The sequence below is a fragment of the Pogona vitticeps genome, chromosome 4, assembly GCF_051106095.1.
Source record: "Pogona vitticeps strain Pit_001003342236 chromosome 4, PviZW2.1, whole genome shotgun sequence".
Lineage (NCBI taxonomy): Eukaryota > Metazoa > Chordata > Lepidosauria > Squamata > Agamidae > Pogona > Pogona vitticeps.
Window position 1 is genome coordinate 119,947,252 of NC_135786.1, and position 14,461 is coordinate 119,961,712.

The 14,461-nt window shown below is 42.7% G+C and overlaps 1 protein-coding gene across 5 annotated transcripts in view; it reads left to right on the forward strand.

The window, feature by feature from the left end:
- The window catches only part of ASTN1 (astrotactin 1), a 448,149-nt gene that overhangs the window by 264,143 nt on the left and 169,545 nt on the right, over positions 1-14,461 (forward strand). For all 5 annotated transcript variants that reach the window (XM_078392393.1, XM_072998206.2, XM_078392391.1 and 2 more), the window contains 2 exons: positions 9,075-9,241; positions 10,398-10,592. In XM_078392393.1, the coding sequence (XP_078248519.1) occupies positions 9,075-9,241; positions 10,398-10,592 (362 nt within the window). The remainder of the gene's footprint in view (positions 1-9,074; positions 9,242-10,397; positions 10,593-14,461) is intronic.

A 14,461-nucleotide genomic window follows, 5' to 3' on the forward strand; every position in this document is an offset into this window, starting at 1 on the left:
CAGCAATGAAACTGGCCACTGTGTCCTAGATCACAATGTAAGCTGGGGCAGTGCTAAAGTAAATGACCCTCTTGTAGGGTGGCACAGTGCCTGCTCAGCTGCAATGACTCAGCTTTGCTGCTGCTGCTCTTCACAGAGGAGGCTTGTAGAGGAGGAAGATAGGACCTTCTCCTTTCACCCCTTTATCCCACTGGTGGCAGCAGCAAGTGCCAGAAGGGGCCTCCCAGCCACTCCGGCCACCTCTTTCTCTGCCTCCTGTGCTCAAGTGGCAGCAGTGTACAAGGCAGTTTAAACTGACAGCAAAAAATCTGCCTTTCCATTTGTGTTGTAAAGCCAAGTTTTTAACAGTTTTTTGTGGTGCTGGAGGAGGCTCTTGAGAGTCCCCTGGACTGCAAGGAGAACAAACCTATCAATTCTAAAGGAAATCAACCCTGAGTGCTCCCTGGAAGGACAGATCCTGAAGCTGAGGCTCCAATACTTTGACCATCTCATGAGAAGAGAAGACTCCCTGGAAAAGCCCCCGATGTTAGGAAAGTGTGAAGACAGGAGGAGAAGGGGACGACAGAGGACAAGATGGATGGTCAGTGTCACCAAAGCTACCAACATGAATTTGACACAACTCCGGGAGGCAGTGGAAGACAGGAGGGCGTGGCTGCAGCACAGTGGCCAATACCATACAGTGGTTTAACAAGAAAGGTTCCACTCAGAACAGGCCTCACTATGCTTGACCAAAGAAGTTGAGTGCCCGTGTTCACTGTCATATCCAGAGGTTGGCTTTGGGAAATAGACATAGGAGTGCTGCCAGCATTGCTGCAGAGGTTGAAGGGGTGGGGTGGGGGGTCAGCCTGTCAGTGCTCAGACCATACACCACTCACTGCATCAAATTGGTCTCCAGGGCTGTTATCCCAGAAAGAAGGCTCTTCTAAAGGTGATGCACAAAAAAAGCCTTCATACGGTTTGCTGCAAACAAGCAGAATAAGGACATGGATTTCTGGACCCATGTCCTGTGGTCCGATGAGACCAAGATAAACTTATTTGGTTCAGATGGTGTCAAGCGTATGTGGCAGCAACCAGGTGAGGAGTACAAAGAGAAATGTGTTGTGCCTATAGTCAAGCGTGGTGGGAGTGTCATGGGGAGCTACAGTTCATTGAGGAGACCATGAATGCAAACATGTACTATCACATACTGAAGCAGAGCATGACGGGGGCGCAGGACAGTATTCCAACATGATAATGACCCCAAAAACAACTCCAAAATGACCACTGCCTTGCTTAAGAAGCTGAGGGTAAAGGTGATGGACTGGCCAAGCATGTCTCCAAACCTAAACCATATTGAGCATCTGTGGGGCATCCTGAAACGGAAGGTGGAGGTGCGCAAGGTCATCCACCAGCTCTGTGATGTTATCATGGAGGAGTGGATAAGGCAGTGCTGGAAAATAAAGGTGTCCACACAAAATATTGGCACTTTGTGCCCAATTTGGAAATTGTCACTTAAGGGTGTACTTACTTTTTTTTTAAGCGGTTGAGACATTAATGGCTGTGTGTTGTGTTATTTTGAGGAGACAGCACATTTACACTGTTATACAAGCTGTATACTTAGTTCTTCACATAGTAGCCAAGTGTAATTTCTTCAGTGTTGCCACATGAAAAGATACACTAAAATATTTAGGAAATGTGAGGGGGTGTACTCACTTCTGTGATATACTATATCAAGAGACTATGAGCAGTGGGGCAGGAAAGCAAAAGAACTGGGTGCTCAGGTGGTATTTTCATCTGTACCTCCGACGGAGAGTCAACATCCAATGAGGGAGAGGAGGACTGCAGAGATAAACCACTAGCTCAAGGGATGGTGCCGTCAAGAAAACTTTGGATTTCTGGACCATGGGTTATACCACCTACATGAAGGGCTCCTGGCAAGAGATGGGCTTCACCTCACAAGAACTGAGAATAATGTGTTTGGCAGACATCTCACTCAACTCATCCAAAGAGCTTTAAACTAAATCTGCAGGATAATCTCTAGGACCAATCCCAGAACACTAACCCCTAGTCACTGAACTTGACAATGAGGAATGAAGTGGTGAGAAGCAGACCACATCTACATGGAGGGAAATGTGCAGTGGGGTCTCTCAAGGTTCTGTCTTGGGCCCAATGCTCTTCAACATCTTCATAAATGACCTGGATAAGGGGATTGAAGGGTCACTTATCAAATTTGCTGATGACACAAATCTGGGGGAACTTGCTAATACTTTGGAAGATAGACTCAACATTCAGAATGATCTAGATAGACTTGAACATTGGGCCCTATCCAATAAGATGTTCAGTGGCAGGAAAAGTAAGGTCCTACACTTAGGCAGGAAAAACCAGAGGCACAGATAGGTGTCCTGGTGGACCACTCCCTAATCATGAGTCATCAGCGTGCTGCAGCTGCCAAGAAAGCCAACACAGTTCTAGGCTGATCAACAGGGGGATAGCATCAAGATCATGAAAAGTGATAGTACCACTCTACTGTGTTGGTGCTGCTGCACTTGGAGTGCTGTGTCCAGTTCTGGTCACCACAATACAAAAAAGATGCTGAGGCCCTGGAAGAGGTGCAGAGAAGAGTAACAAAGATGGTAAGGGGACTGAAGGCTAAATTGTATGAAGAACAACTAAAAGTACTAGGTATGTTTACCTTAACAAAGAGAAGACTGAGGGGAGACATGATAGCAGTCTTCCAATATCTGAAGCGTTGCCACAGAGAAGAGTGCATCGATTTATTCTCCATTGCACCTGAGAGTAGGACAAGAACCAATGGGTAGAAACTCGTCAAGAGGGAGATCCAGCCTAGAAATAAGGAGCAATTTCCTGATGGTGAGAACCATTAAGCACTGGAACAGCTTGTCTCCTGATATTGTGGTTGCCCCATTGCTGGAGGTTTTCAAGAAAAGATTGAATAGCCATCTGTCCCGGATGGTATGAGATCCAGGATGGTCTGAGGTCTCCTGCCTTGGGCAGGGGGTTGGATTAGAAGACCTCCAAAGTCCCTTCTAACCCTATGGCGATTCTATGATTCTATGATTGATTGATTGATTGACTGATTTATTTATTTATTTATTTATTTATTTATTTATTTGATTGATTGATTGATTGATTTATACCCCACCTATCTGGACCAGTGGACCACTCTAAGTGGCTTCCAGTATAAAATTAAACAATATAACGCAACAAATACAAAACAAAAAAATAGGGAGAGTAAGAAAAGAAAATCAAGAAATGGCTGGAGGGAAGGCCTGAATGAACAACCATGTTTTTAATTGGGTTTTAAAGATGCCCAGCGTAGGAGCCGCACGAATCTCAGGAGGGAGATTGTTCCAAAGGCGAGGAGCCACTGCCGAGAAGGCCCAGTTTCGTGTCTTATCCTTCCGGGCCGCTCTCGGCATCAGGCTCCTCAGCCTCACCTCCTAACTCACGCAGGTGATCCGGGTAGACCTTGGAGGAAGTAGGCGTTCCACCAAGTATCGAGGTCCTAAACCGTTTAGGGCCTTATAAGTAAGCATTAAAACTTCGAAGTTGACGCGGAAACAGATGGGCAACCAATGCAAAGCGGGCAGCGTTGGAGAAATTTGATGGTGTTTTCTCACTCCGGTAAGGAGTCTGGCCGCTGCATTCTGCACCACCTGGAGTTTCCGCATCAGCCTCAAAGGCAGCCCCACATAGAGCGCATTACAGTGGTATAATCTTGAGATTATGAGCGCATGTACCAAGGTGGTGAGCGCCCCCGTGTGAAGGTAGGGTCGCAGCTGGGCAATCCGCCAAAGATGGAAAAAGGCGGTGCGGACTACCGATCCCACCTGCGATTCCATGGTGAGCGTTGGGTCCAAGTTTATGCCCAGACTACGAACCCCACTCTTCGCGGCCAAGGTGATCCCCCCAAACGTGAGAGAATCACCCAAGCCACCTACCACGGGGGCACCCACCCTCAGAACTTCCGTCTTATCCGGGTTCAGCCTTAGCCCATTCTCCTGCATCCATTGCAGTACGTCCCCCAGGCAGCGCTGGAGGGACAGGACAGCATCACCTGCAGTTGGTGAAAAGGAGATGTAGAGCTGGATGTCATCGGCATATTGATGACACGAAGCCCCACACCCCCTGATGACCCCACCCAGCGGCCTCATATAGATGTTAAACAACATTGGGGAGATGATCAACCCGTGGGATCCCACAATTGAGACTCCACGGGGCCGAAACACTCTCCCCAAGCTGTACTCTCTGGGGACAGTCCCCCAAGAAGGAACGGAGCCAGGCAAGTGCCAAGCCTCCAATTCCCAGCTCGGAGAGCCTCTCCAGGAGGATACCGTGGTCGACGGTATCAAAGGCTGCCTTGTAGTGGCCTACATTACTGCAGTTACAGTAAAAATGCCTGTAATTGCTGGTAAATAATGTGCAATGCTGACACAAATTTGTGAAGCTCATAATGTGATTATATAATTATTCTTACTATTTATCTAAATTCTGTCCTGTAATTTTAAATGATTCATTTCTGTCCTGCAATATACAATTAGTTTTCTACCAATCTGTTAAATGAAGTGGGTCTGCAGGATGGGCCTGCCTATCCATGATCATTTCAGAACTTTCAGTGTGACCAACGACCACATGCCCTTTGGACTCACAGACATTGTGCAGCACCACACAGGAAGCATTAACAGAGTTAAAATTCTCCTGTGCAACTTCCAGATGTGTTGATATCTGGTGCCATCTTTCCTTCAACCTCCCAAAGGCTTGTTCAACAATATTGCATGCTATTAAAGATAGGGTTGAACATCCTCTGTGCCTCAGTGGCTTTTGCTGGATATGGTTTCATCACTGTGGTCACTGTGGATATGTGCTGCTGGCTAAAATAATCAGTGGAGTCTGAACATTATTGAGTTAGATGTGGATTCCCAGGACCAAGTGTTCGCTCATGCCTCATCCTTCGCAGGAATTATGATTTTAAAATACGTACATCATACACAATATCTGGGTATCCAATATGACCGTTAAAGAGAATGGGAATATGACATCCATCCACCACCCAATGCAGTGAGGAAAACTGATGGTATTGAAACCTGCCATAACCTGCAAGGATAATTGATCATTTATAAGGGTTTTTTTTGTCCTGATTCCTTAATTTTTTAAAAAAGTGAAAAACAAGAACCGTAGATAATACAAAACAACAAAAGAGGGTACACTAAAAATTGTTAACAGTTTTTGAGGGTGGCAGTTAAAAAAGCACATTAAGTCCCTTTTCTTTAAAAAGGATGATAGCATTCTACAGATTAAAAAAAGGAAAAGAATAGATATAAAAATACACTTAAAACATTAAGATGTCATTGAAATGCTTTTCATTTATTCTAGAGTACACTGTCAGAATCACTTTGCTTACTCTGATTTGATCTCATGCTGCGAGCAGGGCCGATGCCAGGCTTTTTTGTGCCCTAGGCAAGACTAACTACTTGCTCCCCCCCCCCCCCAATTTTCAAAAACAGACAAATTGTATGAAACTACAAAAGTTGGAATTGTTAAATTTTTATTTTTTTTAAACTGAGAGAACAAGTAATAGAACAGTTGGTTGTTGTGGGTTTTTCGGGGCTCTTTGGCCGTATTCTGAAGGTTGTTCTTCCTAACGTTTCACCTGTCTCTGTGGCCGGCACCTTCAGAGGACAGCACTCTGTGCTCTGGTGTAGTTTTCTTCAGTATTTTGAAATAGAATTTCATGTCCAGCTTGTTTTAGGGCATGTTCAGCTACTGCAGATTTTTCTGGTTGTTTTAGTCTGCAGTGTCTCTTATGTTCTTTGATTCTGGTGTGGATGCTTCGTTTTGTGGTTCCAATGTATACCTGGCCAGAACTGCACGGTGTCTGGTATACTCCTGCAGTAGTGAGGGGGTTCCTTCTGTCCTTTGCTGACCGTAACATTTTTGTATTTTTGTGGTGGGCTTGAATACTGTTTGTAGGTTGTGTTTTTTCAGAAATTTCCCCATGTGGTCCGTGACCCCTTTGGTGTATGGCAGAAATACTTTATTTGTGGGTGGCTGTTTTTCTTCTTCAATAGAACAGTCTTCAATTTTCTTTCTCAAATACAAAACAACTTTAGCACACAAATCATTTTGAATACTCCTATGAACTGTAATGTCTCTTAAATGTTTCTAATTTTGCCACATCAAAATCTCACTTTCCGTGGCTTTTCTTTTGTAAATTTTGTCACTGATTCCTTCAGGTCAATGGTGATGCTTCGGCATGTTCAATTGATATAGCTGCCAAACCAACTAGTCTACTTAGCAACATTGTTCAGTGTAAATATGTTTTATGAGCTTGAGCTTTGAGAAACTGCGTTCACCGCTAGCCACTGACACTGGAAGTGTAATGAAGGATCCTTAGAGCAACAAAAACATTAGGCACACTATCCAGGAGTTTTTGTTGCACTATGAAGAGAAGTACTCCTTGTGGTGGCATAGACTTTGGAAGTCTTGGAGCTATTGCTATAAGTTCAAAGCACAAGTCTTCATCATCAATATCTTTGTTTCCATTGTGCATCAATGATTTTTCCAGATTCTTGCAGGCCTTAAGTACATTTTTTGTTGATCTTGTATATGTCATTTTTGTTTAGTCATTGAGTTGTGTCCGACTCCTCATGACCCCATGGACCAGAGCATGCCAGGCCCTCCTATATGTCATACAGGAGGCCAAACAAGGATTTATATTGTTGTAGCTATTGGAATCTCATAGCTGACAAGTATTCACTTGGAATTATGGAGAACATGCTAGAATCTTCCAGGAAGGGAGCAGTGATGGCAAGACATGGTAACACATCCTTACCCCATTCATATTGTTCTCACTCCTCAACTATAAAGGCACCCAAATGTCATCCTAACTTATTTTAAGTGCAATATCTAGAGAAAACAGTGAGATTAAAAGCCACATTTACATTGGTAGCAGACAGAAATAAAGTGTACACCATTTGTCCACATTTGTGCTATTATATCACCTGAGTGATATTTGTGATACAATGCAGATAATTTGTGCATTGGTGAATGGGGCAAGTTGAGTGAGGCATAGGCTGAGTCATAGGCAGCACCATACAAAGCCACAGTTTTCTTTTATTGTTTCAATTTTGCAAACTGAGGGAACAGCCCTCTGACAGATGTTCATGTGGAAGATCCATGAAAATGAATGGGGAATGACATGGGGGCAGTACTGTAAAACAAAGTTTTCCTGCTAAGTTCTGTGATTTTTCAAAGCTCTTGTGCCATGCTGGCTCCTTGGCCATGAAGTCACATCAGTCAGAGACACATATAAAGACGCACACACTCCCTTACCAACCCCCAACGTGCTAGCAAATCTGGTCAGCCAGATGGGAAGTTATGATGGGGATGGGTGCTGAGCAGCCTCCCAAGGCTCCTCATTTGCCTCTTTGCTATCATTTCCAACATCTGGGCTTGCTTGTGGAGTGCTAACACATAAAAATGCCTAAGTGTTTTTATGCTTCAGTAATCCAGCTGGCACTGAAGAGCGAGGCGCAACCTGGGGCAGGATGAGATTCAAGTGAGCCCAAAGGGAGCCATTTGTTTTGGAAATTGCAGAACTAGTATCAATAAGCAACCTGTGTCATGTAGCAGCATGATCTTCCATAATCAGAAGTATGTGTGAGAGTGAGTAGGTGAAGCATTTCAGAAACACATTCTCTGTTAATGCCATATGAGTTGAAACACACAAAAGAGATCAGAGAGCAGTCAGTAGCTCTCCTTGCTATGTTCTAGAAAGTGTTCTATTTGAAAGGGAAACCTCCTTGACTCCAGTCTAGTAGCTGGCCTTTAACTCACTACAGTCAGACTTGTTTATGAGTTCAGCTACTTGGGTCAAAGCTCAAACAAGCTTGGAAGTTTGGTAAAAAGTCCCTGGATAACCAGCAGCTTTTGATTAATCTGTTTCATAGCTGACCCTATAAATAAAAGTACTGCCATTTTGTCAAATATACAAAGGGAATATAGTTTGGAGTTCAGGGCAAACCCACTGCTCTTCCTGAGAGTGATTAGAGATACTATAGGTACTTCCAAGTTTTCAGATGCAGGTACGAGCAGAATTAGGAAACTTGTGGTCTTTAAGATGTTTTTGAACTACAATGTTCATCATTACTGATGGTGATGATGGCCTGGGGCTGAGAGGTGTTTTAAAGTCCAGCACTATCTGGAGGGGCATGTTCTCCAGCTCTGATCTTGAGAATCCCTTCGGGCTACATCCTAAATACATGAGCCAAGTACAAATCCCTCTGTACATCTCCTGGTTCCTAGAGGACTATGAAGCAGTGAGAAAGGGGGCAAGGGCACAGGCTTGGCCATATCAGCGTTGAATTTCAGAGTGCTTCCTCTCCATTGCCATTGTCATGTGGTCCAGAGCAGCAGGTGTCTGGAAAGCAGCTATATAAATCCATAGACCAGGGCAGACTTAAGAATCAAGGTTGAGAAACAAGATGTAAATACTACATGGAAGAAAGTCTGAAAGAGCCTGAGGTGAAAAATAATGAGAGAGAGCAAGAGACTCAGCTGCATCAAATGAGAAGAAAGGATGAACAGTGTATGTATTACAAAGATGAAAACAATTCATATTTAACAACAGGGAGAATGAAAGAGGAGGCAAAGGTACTACTGAGGTTATGAGCTTGAAGTATGGATGATGCTGGATAATTATTTGGTTGAAAGAACTCAGTACAAAACAGACAAGAAGGAGAGAGAGTTTCAAGAAACAGTTTCAAGAAAGAGAAATAGGAAATAGAAGAAATGGCTGCACAAATCCTAATGTTGATTTTGACAAAGAAGAAGCAATGGGATATTAATTGATTTTTTTTCATGAACTACAGTGCTGTGAGCTACCCAGATGTGATATGCAATGAGGTTTGTCATCATAAAATTATTATTGGAACACAGCCAGTTGAGGTGCGATTATAATACTGTATTGTCTTTCATGAATGTTGTTTTGTGGCAATGAAGGAAATAGGAAGCAGGAGTTCTGTGGCTTTCTGTAACTAACTCTGGATGTGTTGCTCTGTTTTCTGTCCTGCCAGTGCCCCCCAGGCCTCAGCCCCATGAAAGATGGCACTGGCTGCTATGATCGCCACATTGGTGTGGATTGCTCAGATGGATTCAATGGTGGTTGTGAGCAGCTGTGTCTTCAGCAGATGGTGCCTTTGCCAGAGGATCCTACTTTATACAATATCCTTATGTTCTGTGGGTAAGTTCCACAAAAGCTTATCTCCAGCATCCTCTAGAAAGATGGAGTAATTTTCATATTTTATTAAACCTCTGTTGATATTTAGATCTGTCTATGCTTGCTTCCCCATATTAGCATAACTAGATTGCACCACTTGCAGTTATTCTCCTGCTATGTCAGAATCCCTTTCTGGGACTCATCTCTACTAGTTTCCTTTCAAACTAATAGGCTGAAAATCATTATCATTGCCCTTTTCAGAGTTTTCCAAGTATAGAGTTGTAAAAAGTGGTTTACTATTCCTTTCTTGGGCCAGTTCAGGGACTGTGCAGCTTGCCTAAGGCCACATGGTGAGAAATTGCATTCCCCCAGCTTCTAGTTTTGCAGCCAGATCTCTAACTCACTGATCTATAAATTATAATAATGATATAGCACAATTCCTTCTAATAGGAGAGTATTCATACATTAATTCCTAAACTCACAAAATTTCTTGTGCATCTTTCCATGAAGGAGTAGGCTGGATCACATCCTGAAGGTACTGGCATCTTCCTTTCTGGAATGTTCTGTGTTTTGCAATGCACAGCCTCCCCCCAGTTACTTTTCTGTTCTGCTCTGCTCTGCACATCTTTCAGTTTAACTGGGAGGATTTATAAAGGTGAACTGGTGTTTTCACATATTGCTTTGCATTCTCTAGTTTTTATACAAACTGATAGCATATTTTATGGCAGTCTTCCCCAACCTGGTACTTCCCAAAAGCTTTGATTTACCACCCCCAATCTTCCCCAGTTAGCATGCTCACTAACCATGTAGATGAAGGATGATGGCAATTCAAGCACTACACATCTATATTTGGGGAATGGGATGCTTTAGGATCTGTCCCAGAATTCTTCACCACTTGCAGGAGTTTCTTGATTGACACAAAGGTTAATTTGGAAGTGGTTGACTGGGATTTAAAATATTGAAAATCGCTATGTTAGACCTACAGTACGAATCTAACCTTCATTACAGGAGATGCCTTCTCTCAGCCATATGGTGATATAAAATGATTTGCATGTGGGCTCTTCTTTTACATGGCTACAATTAACAGTGCTGGTTTATTCTTCAAGGCTAAGTATCTTCCCCTCTGAAAGACTCACAAAACAAGCTTTAATAATTTCACTCACATTCCCTCCTATAACAGATGCATTGAAGACTACAAGCTAGGTGTGGATGGGCGATCATGCCAGTTGATTTCTGAATCCTGTCCAGAGGGTGGTGACTGCGAAGATAGCCGTGAACTGCCTATGAACCAGACTCTTTTTGGGGAGATGTTCTATGGTTATAACAATCAAACCCATGAGCTGGCACCTGGGCAGGTGCTGAAGGGGGCATTCAGGTAAAAGTGACATTGGAGCTGTTCTATCAGGATTACTCTACTGATTCTTCATGGTCCTGATGCATCTACTTGTACAGGTGTGTGCTGAATCTGTTGCTTCCTAGGCCTGTTCTTGTTGGTTTCTATCTGTAGAATGGTATCCACATACATTGGAATAGGCAGCCACGGGGTTTCAGGGAACACGTCCACCCAATTTTCATACACACATAAGTTGCAAGTTGCTGATTTTTTTCTTTTCTTTTTTCCTCAAAACTGGAGATATTATTTGGCCCCTTCTAGTTTGGAAAAAAAACATTTTGGACCTCGAACACACATCTGAAACAACCTTTTGATAACCAGTTACTCTGAAAGATTTTTGATATGTGATTTTTATTTTTAGAATTCTCATTGTTGTTTGTTATTGCTGTTGTTGCTGTTGTTGTCATAGTGTGGTCTGGAAAGTTGCACTGGCAATCTCAGGAATATATGCAGTTCATACACCATACACTGCACTGTGGTGTACATAGTGCTTTTCTAGCATAAACAAGAAAGATAACTTATATTCTTGTGTTCCTGATGTGCTTAGAGCTAACTCTAGCTTAATGTCTTGTACAAATACATGTAAAGGAAGGAAACATGTATAGGAAATGTTGAGTTCTTGGAATCAGTTGAAGAAAACTGTATAGTTCAGAGTTTCTGGGAGTGCCGCTAGAGAACACTTTAAAACTCCAAGATATCAAAAAAATCAGTAGGGCAAAATCTATCCAATTAGGCAACTTAAAAGACATGGGCCAGCATCTTGTTGAGAGCAGGTACAGTGTGAATGCTCTGCCTGTGATGATCTGCACTTCATATGCAACAGTTAAACATTGGGTTGTCAATTTTAAAATTGGTCATTTCGGTGTTGAAAGTGAGAAACCCAGTGGAAGGCCTGTTTCTGTCTTTGTGCCTGCAAATGTGGAAGCCGTCCATGACATGATCATGGAGGACCACCGAATATTAGCCAAAAGTATTGCTACATATCTGAGAATATCACATGAGAGATTTGGTGCCATTATCCACAATGACTTGGAAATGAGAAAGCTGGCAACAAAGTGGATCCCCAAACTTTTGACATACAAACAAAAGAGGAAGTCATGTGTGGAGTCATCAGTGGCTGTTTTGGAACATTTTGCAAGAAATGAGTCAGATTTCCTGGGCAAATTGGTAACTGGTGATAAGACATGGATCTACTGTTATGATCCTGCGACAAAGGAACAGTCTACGGAATGGAGGCACAGTGGTTTCCCCAGGCCAAAGAAGTTCTAAATGCAAAGGTCGGTGCAGAACCAAATGGCAACAGTTTTTTGGGATAAGAAGGGAGTTCTGCTGGTGGACTACCGCCAACAGGGTTAAACCATCAATGTAAAATATTACTGTGCTTTATTGATGAAGTTGAAGCAAAACATCAAGGAAAAATGTTGAGGAAAGCTCTCCAAAGGGGTCATCTTGTTGCATGACAATGCCTCATCACACACTGCAGGTGAAACAATGGCAAAACCGATGTCCTTCGGCTTTCAAGTGATGTCCCATCCACACTATTCTCCCGACCTGGCTCCTTCTGACTATTATCTGTTCCCCAAACTCAAAAAACACTTAAAGGGACAACGATTTGGGAGTGTTCTGGAGGCAACTAATGCTGCAAATGAGTGGTTACACCAGCAGTCTGAAGAATTTTATTTGCAGGGACTTAAGAAGCTGCAGGACAGATGTCTCAAGTGCATTGACTTCCTGGGGGAATATGTAGAATAGTGAGGCAGTTACAGCTTCTTAGCTCATTTTTTTCTGGGAAAGGCTCAATACTTATCAGCATCCTCTCATACAAAGAGAAATTTCATATCTTCTTGTGCATGGCCAGAGAAATTTTCACTCCTTCCCCGTGCTTCATAAAAAAACTGGCATTTAAAACACAATTTAAAATCTAGTATCTAGTTACTATGTAATTTCCGAGACCTGAATATTGCAAAATCTGGCTATTTGATAAATGATCTTGGAGTCTATATCAAAAATCTCACGTCTATTTTTTCTTTGATCAGTGGGGTGATGATCTCCTTAAAAGCCAACTTGTAATCAATCAATTCTTTATTTACAGTCCTTAGACCTCTCCTACAGAGAAGTGGACAACCCAGATCCACACAATCTCTGCAATGCGAGATTGCAAAACATCAAACATAGACATAAAACAAACAAGCATACAACAAGTATGAAACAAACAAGTATACAAGCGATTCAAAACCCTCCATGCCAATACCAGAGTCAAGTATGGGGAAATTTCTGAAACTTGAGAATCACCAGATAGAACCCAGGTACCTTGTATGATATCTTATAATCCCTGTCTGAGAGGAGATACTCAAGTCTAGTTTTTTCTGATCAGCCAGGGATGTTTTCAATCAATGGGGTAATAATCTGATTTCAAAGAGAAGGCCAAAGATAATTTAAGACCAGTGTGAGGTGGGAAGCAGAGGTGTTTTTATGAGGTTAGAAAAGTGTATCTTGAAGCCCTTTCTCCACTGAATTGTGTTATTCGACTGAATAGAACTTTTATTATGTGTTGAAAAATGAACATGGAGGTTCCAAGATTGGCTTTTATGAAATTTCAAGTGATACAAACAGAGTATTGGTAAAGCTGGTGACTACATAAAGGCACATTTCTGTTTGCTGGCTCCTAACAGAGGGATAAAACTAATTCCAACCCCAGGAAGCAAAATAACAGGAAGATCAAAACAGGAGTTTGATGGGGGAGAGGTAGTAAAGAAAGGATTTACTGGAGACAGAGACAAAAGAAAAGTGGAGAGCAAGGCAGAGAGGTAGGGATTAAAATCAAGAACAGCAAGGGACTTGGAGAAGCACCTGGGAGTGCACCATTCAGAAGCATTGTGTGCTCAGCTTAAGGGAAAGGGTCATCACCTGATAACTGCTGATGACAGTAAGCAGCAGCTCGGAGTACTAGGCAGTCCTTTTAGTTTGCTGACTCCTAACAGAGCACGGCAGAGTCAGACCCCAGGGAGGGAAGGGACAGGAGCAAGTGAACTGGGAAAGCAAACAGGAGTTTAACAGAGGAGTTCAGCGGGGGAGGCCAATAATGTTTTTTTTCCTAATTTGGATTCTCTCTCTCTCTCTCTCTCTCTCTCTCTCTCTCTCTCTGTAATATGTTTAATCTACTGATAATATATATGTTAGTGGACTTTCCCAGCAGCCTTTGAGATAGACAGCACAAAGGAAAGGGCACTGATAGACAAACAGAAGAAAGCCAAAAAATAACAGGGATTCAAGGAAGAAACACTTCAGTGGTGGTGACCTGCAGGGTGTGTGCAATGTTTGTCTTTTTGCCAGAAAACAACACAGCATTCACATGCAGCAAGTGCAAACTGGTAGCACCTTTGGAAGAAAAAAAATTTAATTGGAGGTGGTAGAACAGCAAAACAAAGCAGTGGATGAGAATGCTGAGGAGAGTAGAAACATAGCACAGGATGCATCAAGAAAAAGTGCCACAGTTAGGAGCAAAAGAAGGAGAAGGTACTCTTCATCAGTGAAACTGCAAAACAGCTTGCAGATTTTTGAAGAGTCTGCCAGACAGCATGCAGAGGAGACTCCACAGTAGGACATGAGAAGGGCTGAAGCTCAGCAAAACAGAGTCACTTGAACTCACACCCTACAAAAAGAAAAAGAGAAAAGTAGTTGTAGTAGAAGACTCCCTACTGCATGGGAAAAGCAAACCCAGAGGTAAACATAGATGAAGGCTTGTGTATAAAAAGAGACATAGACCGAGCATCTCTAATGGGACACAACAATGATCTTTTTAAAATTGTAAGAAATAAAGCAGGCTGCAGATCACAGTCTCCGGTGTCTAT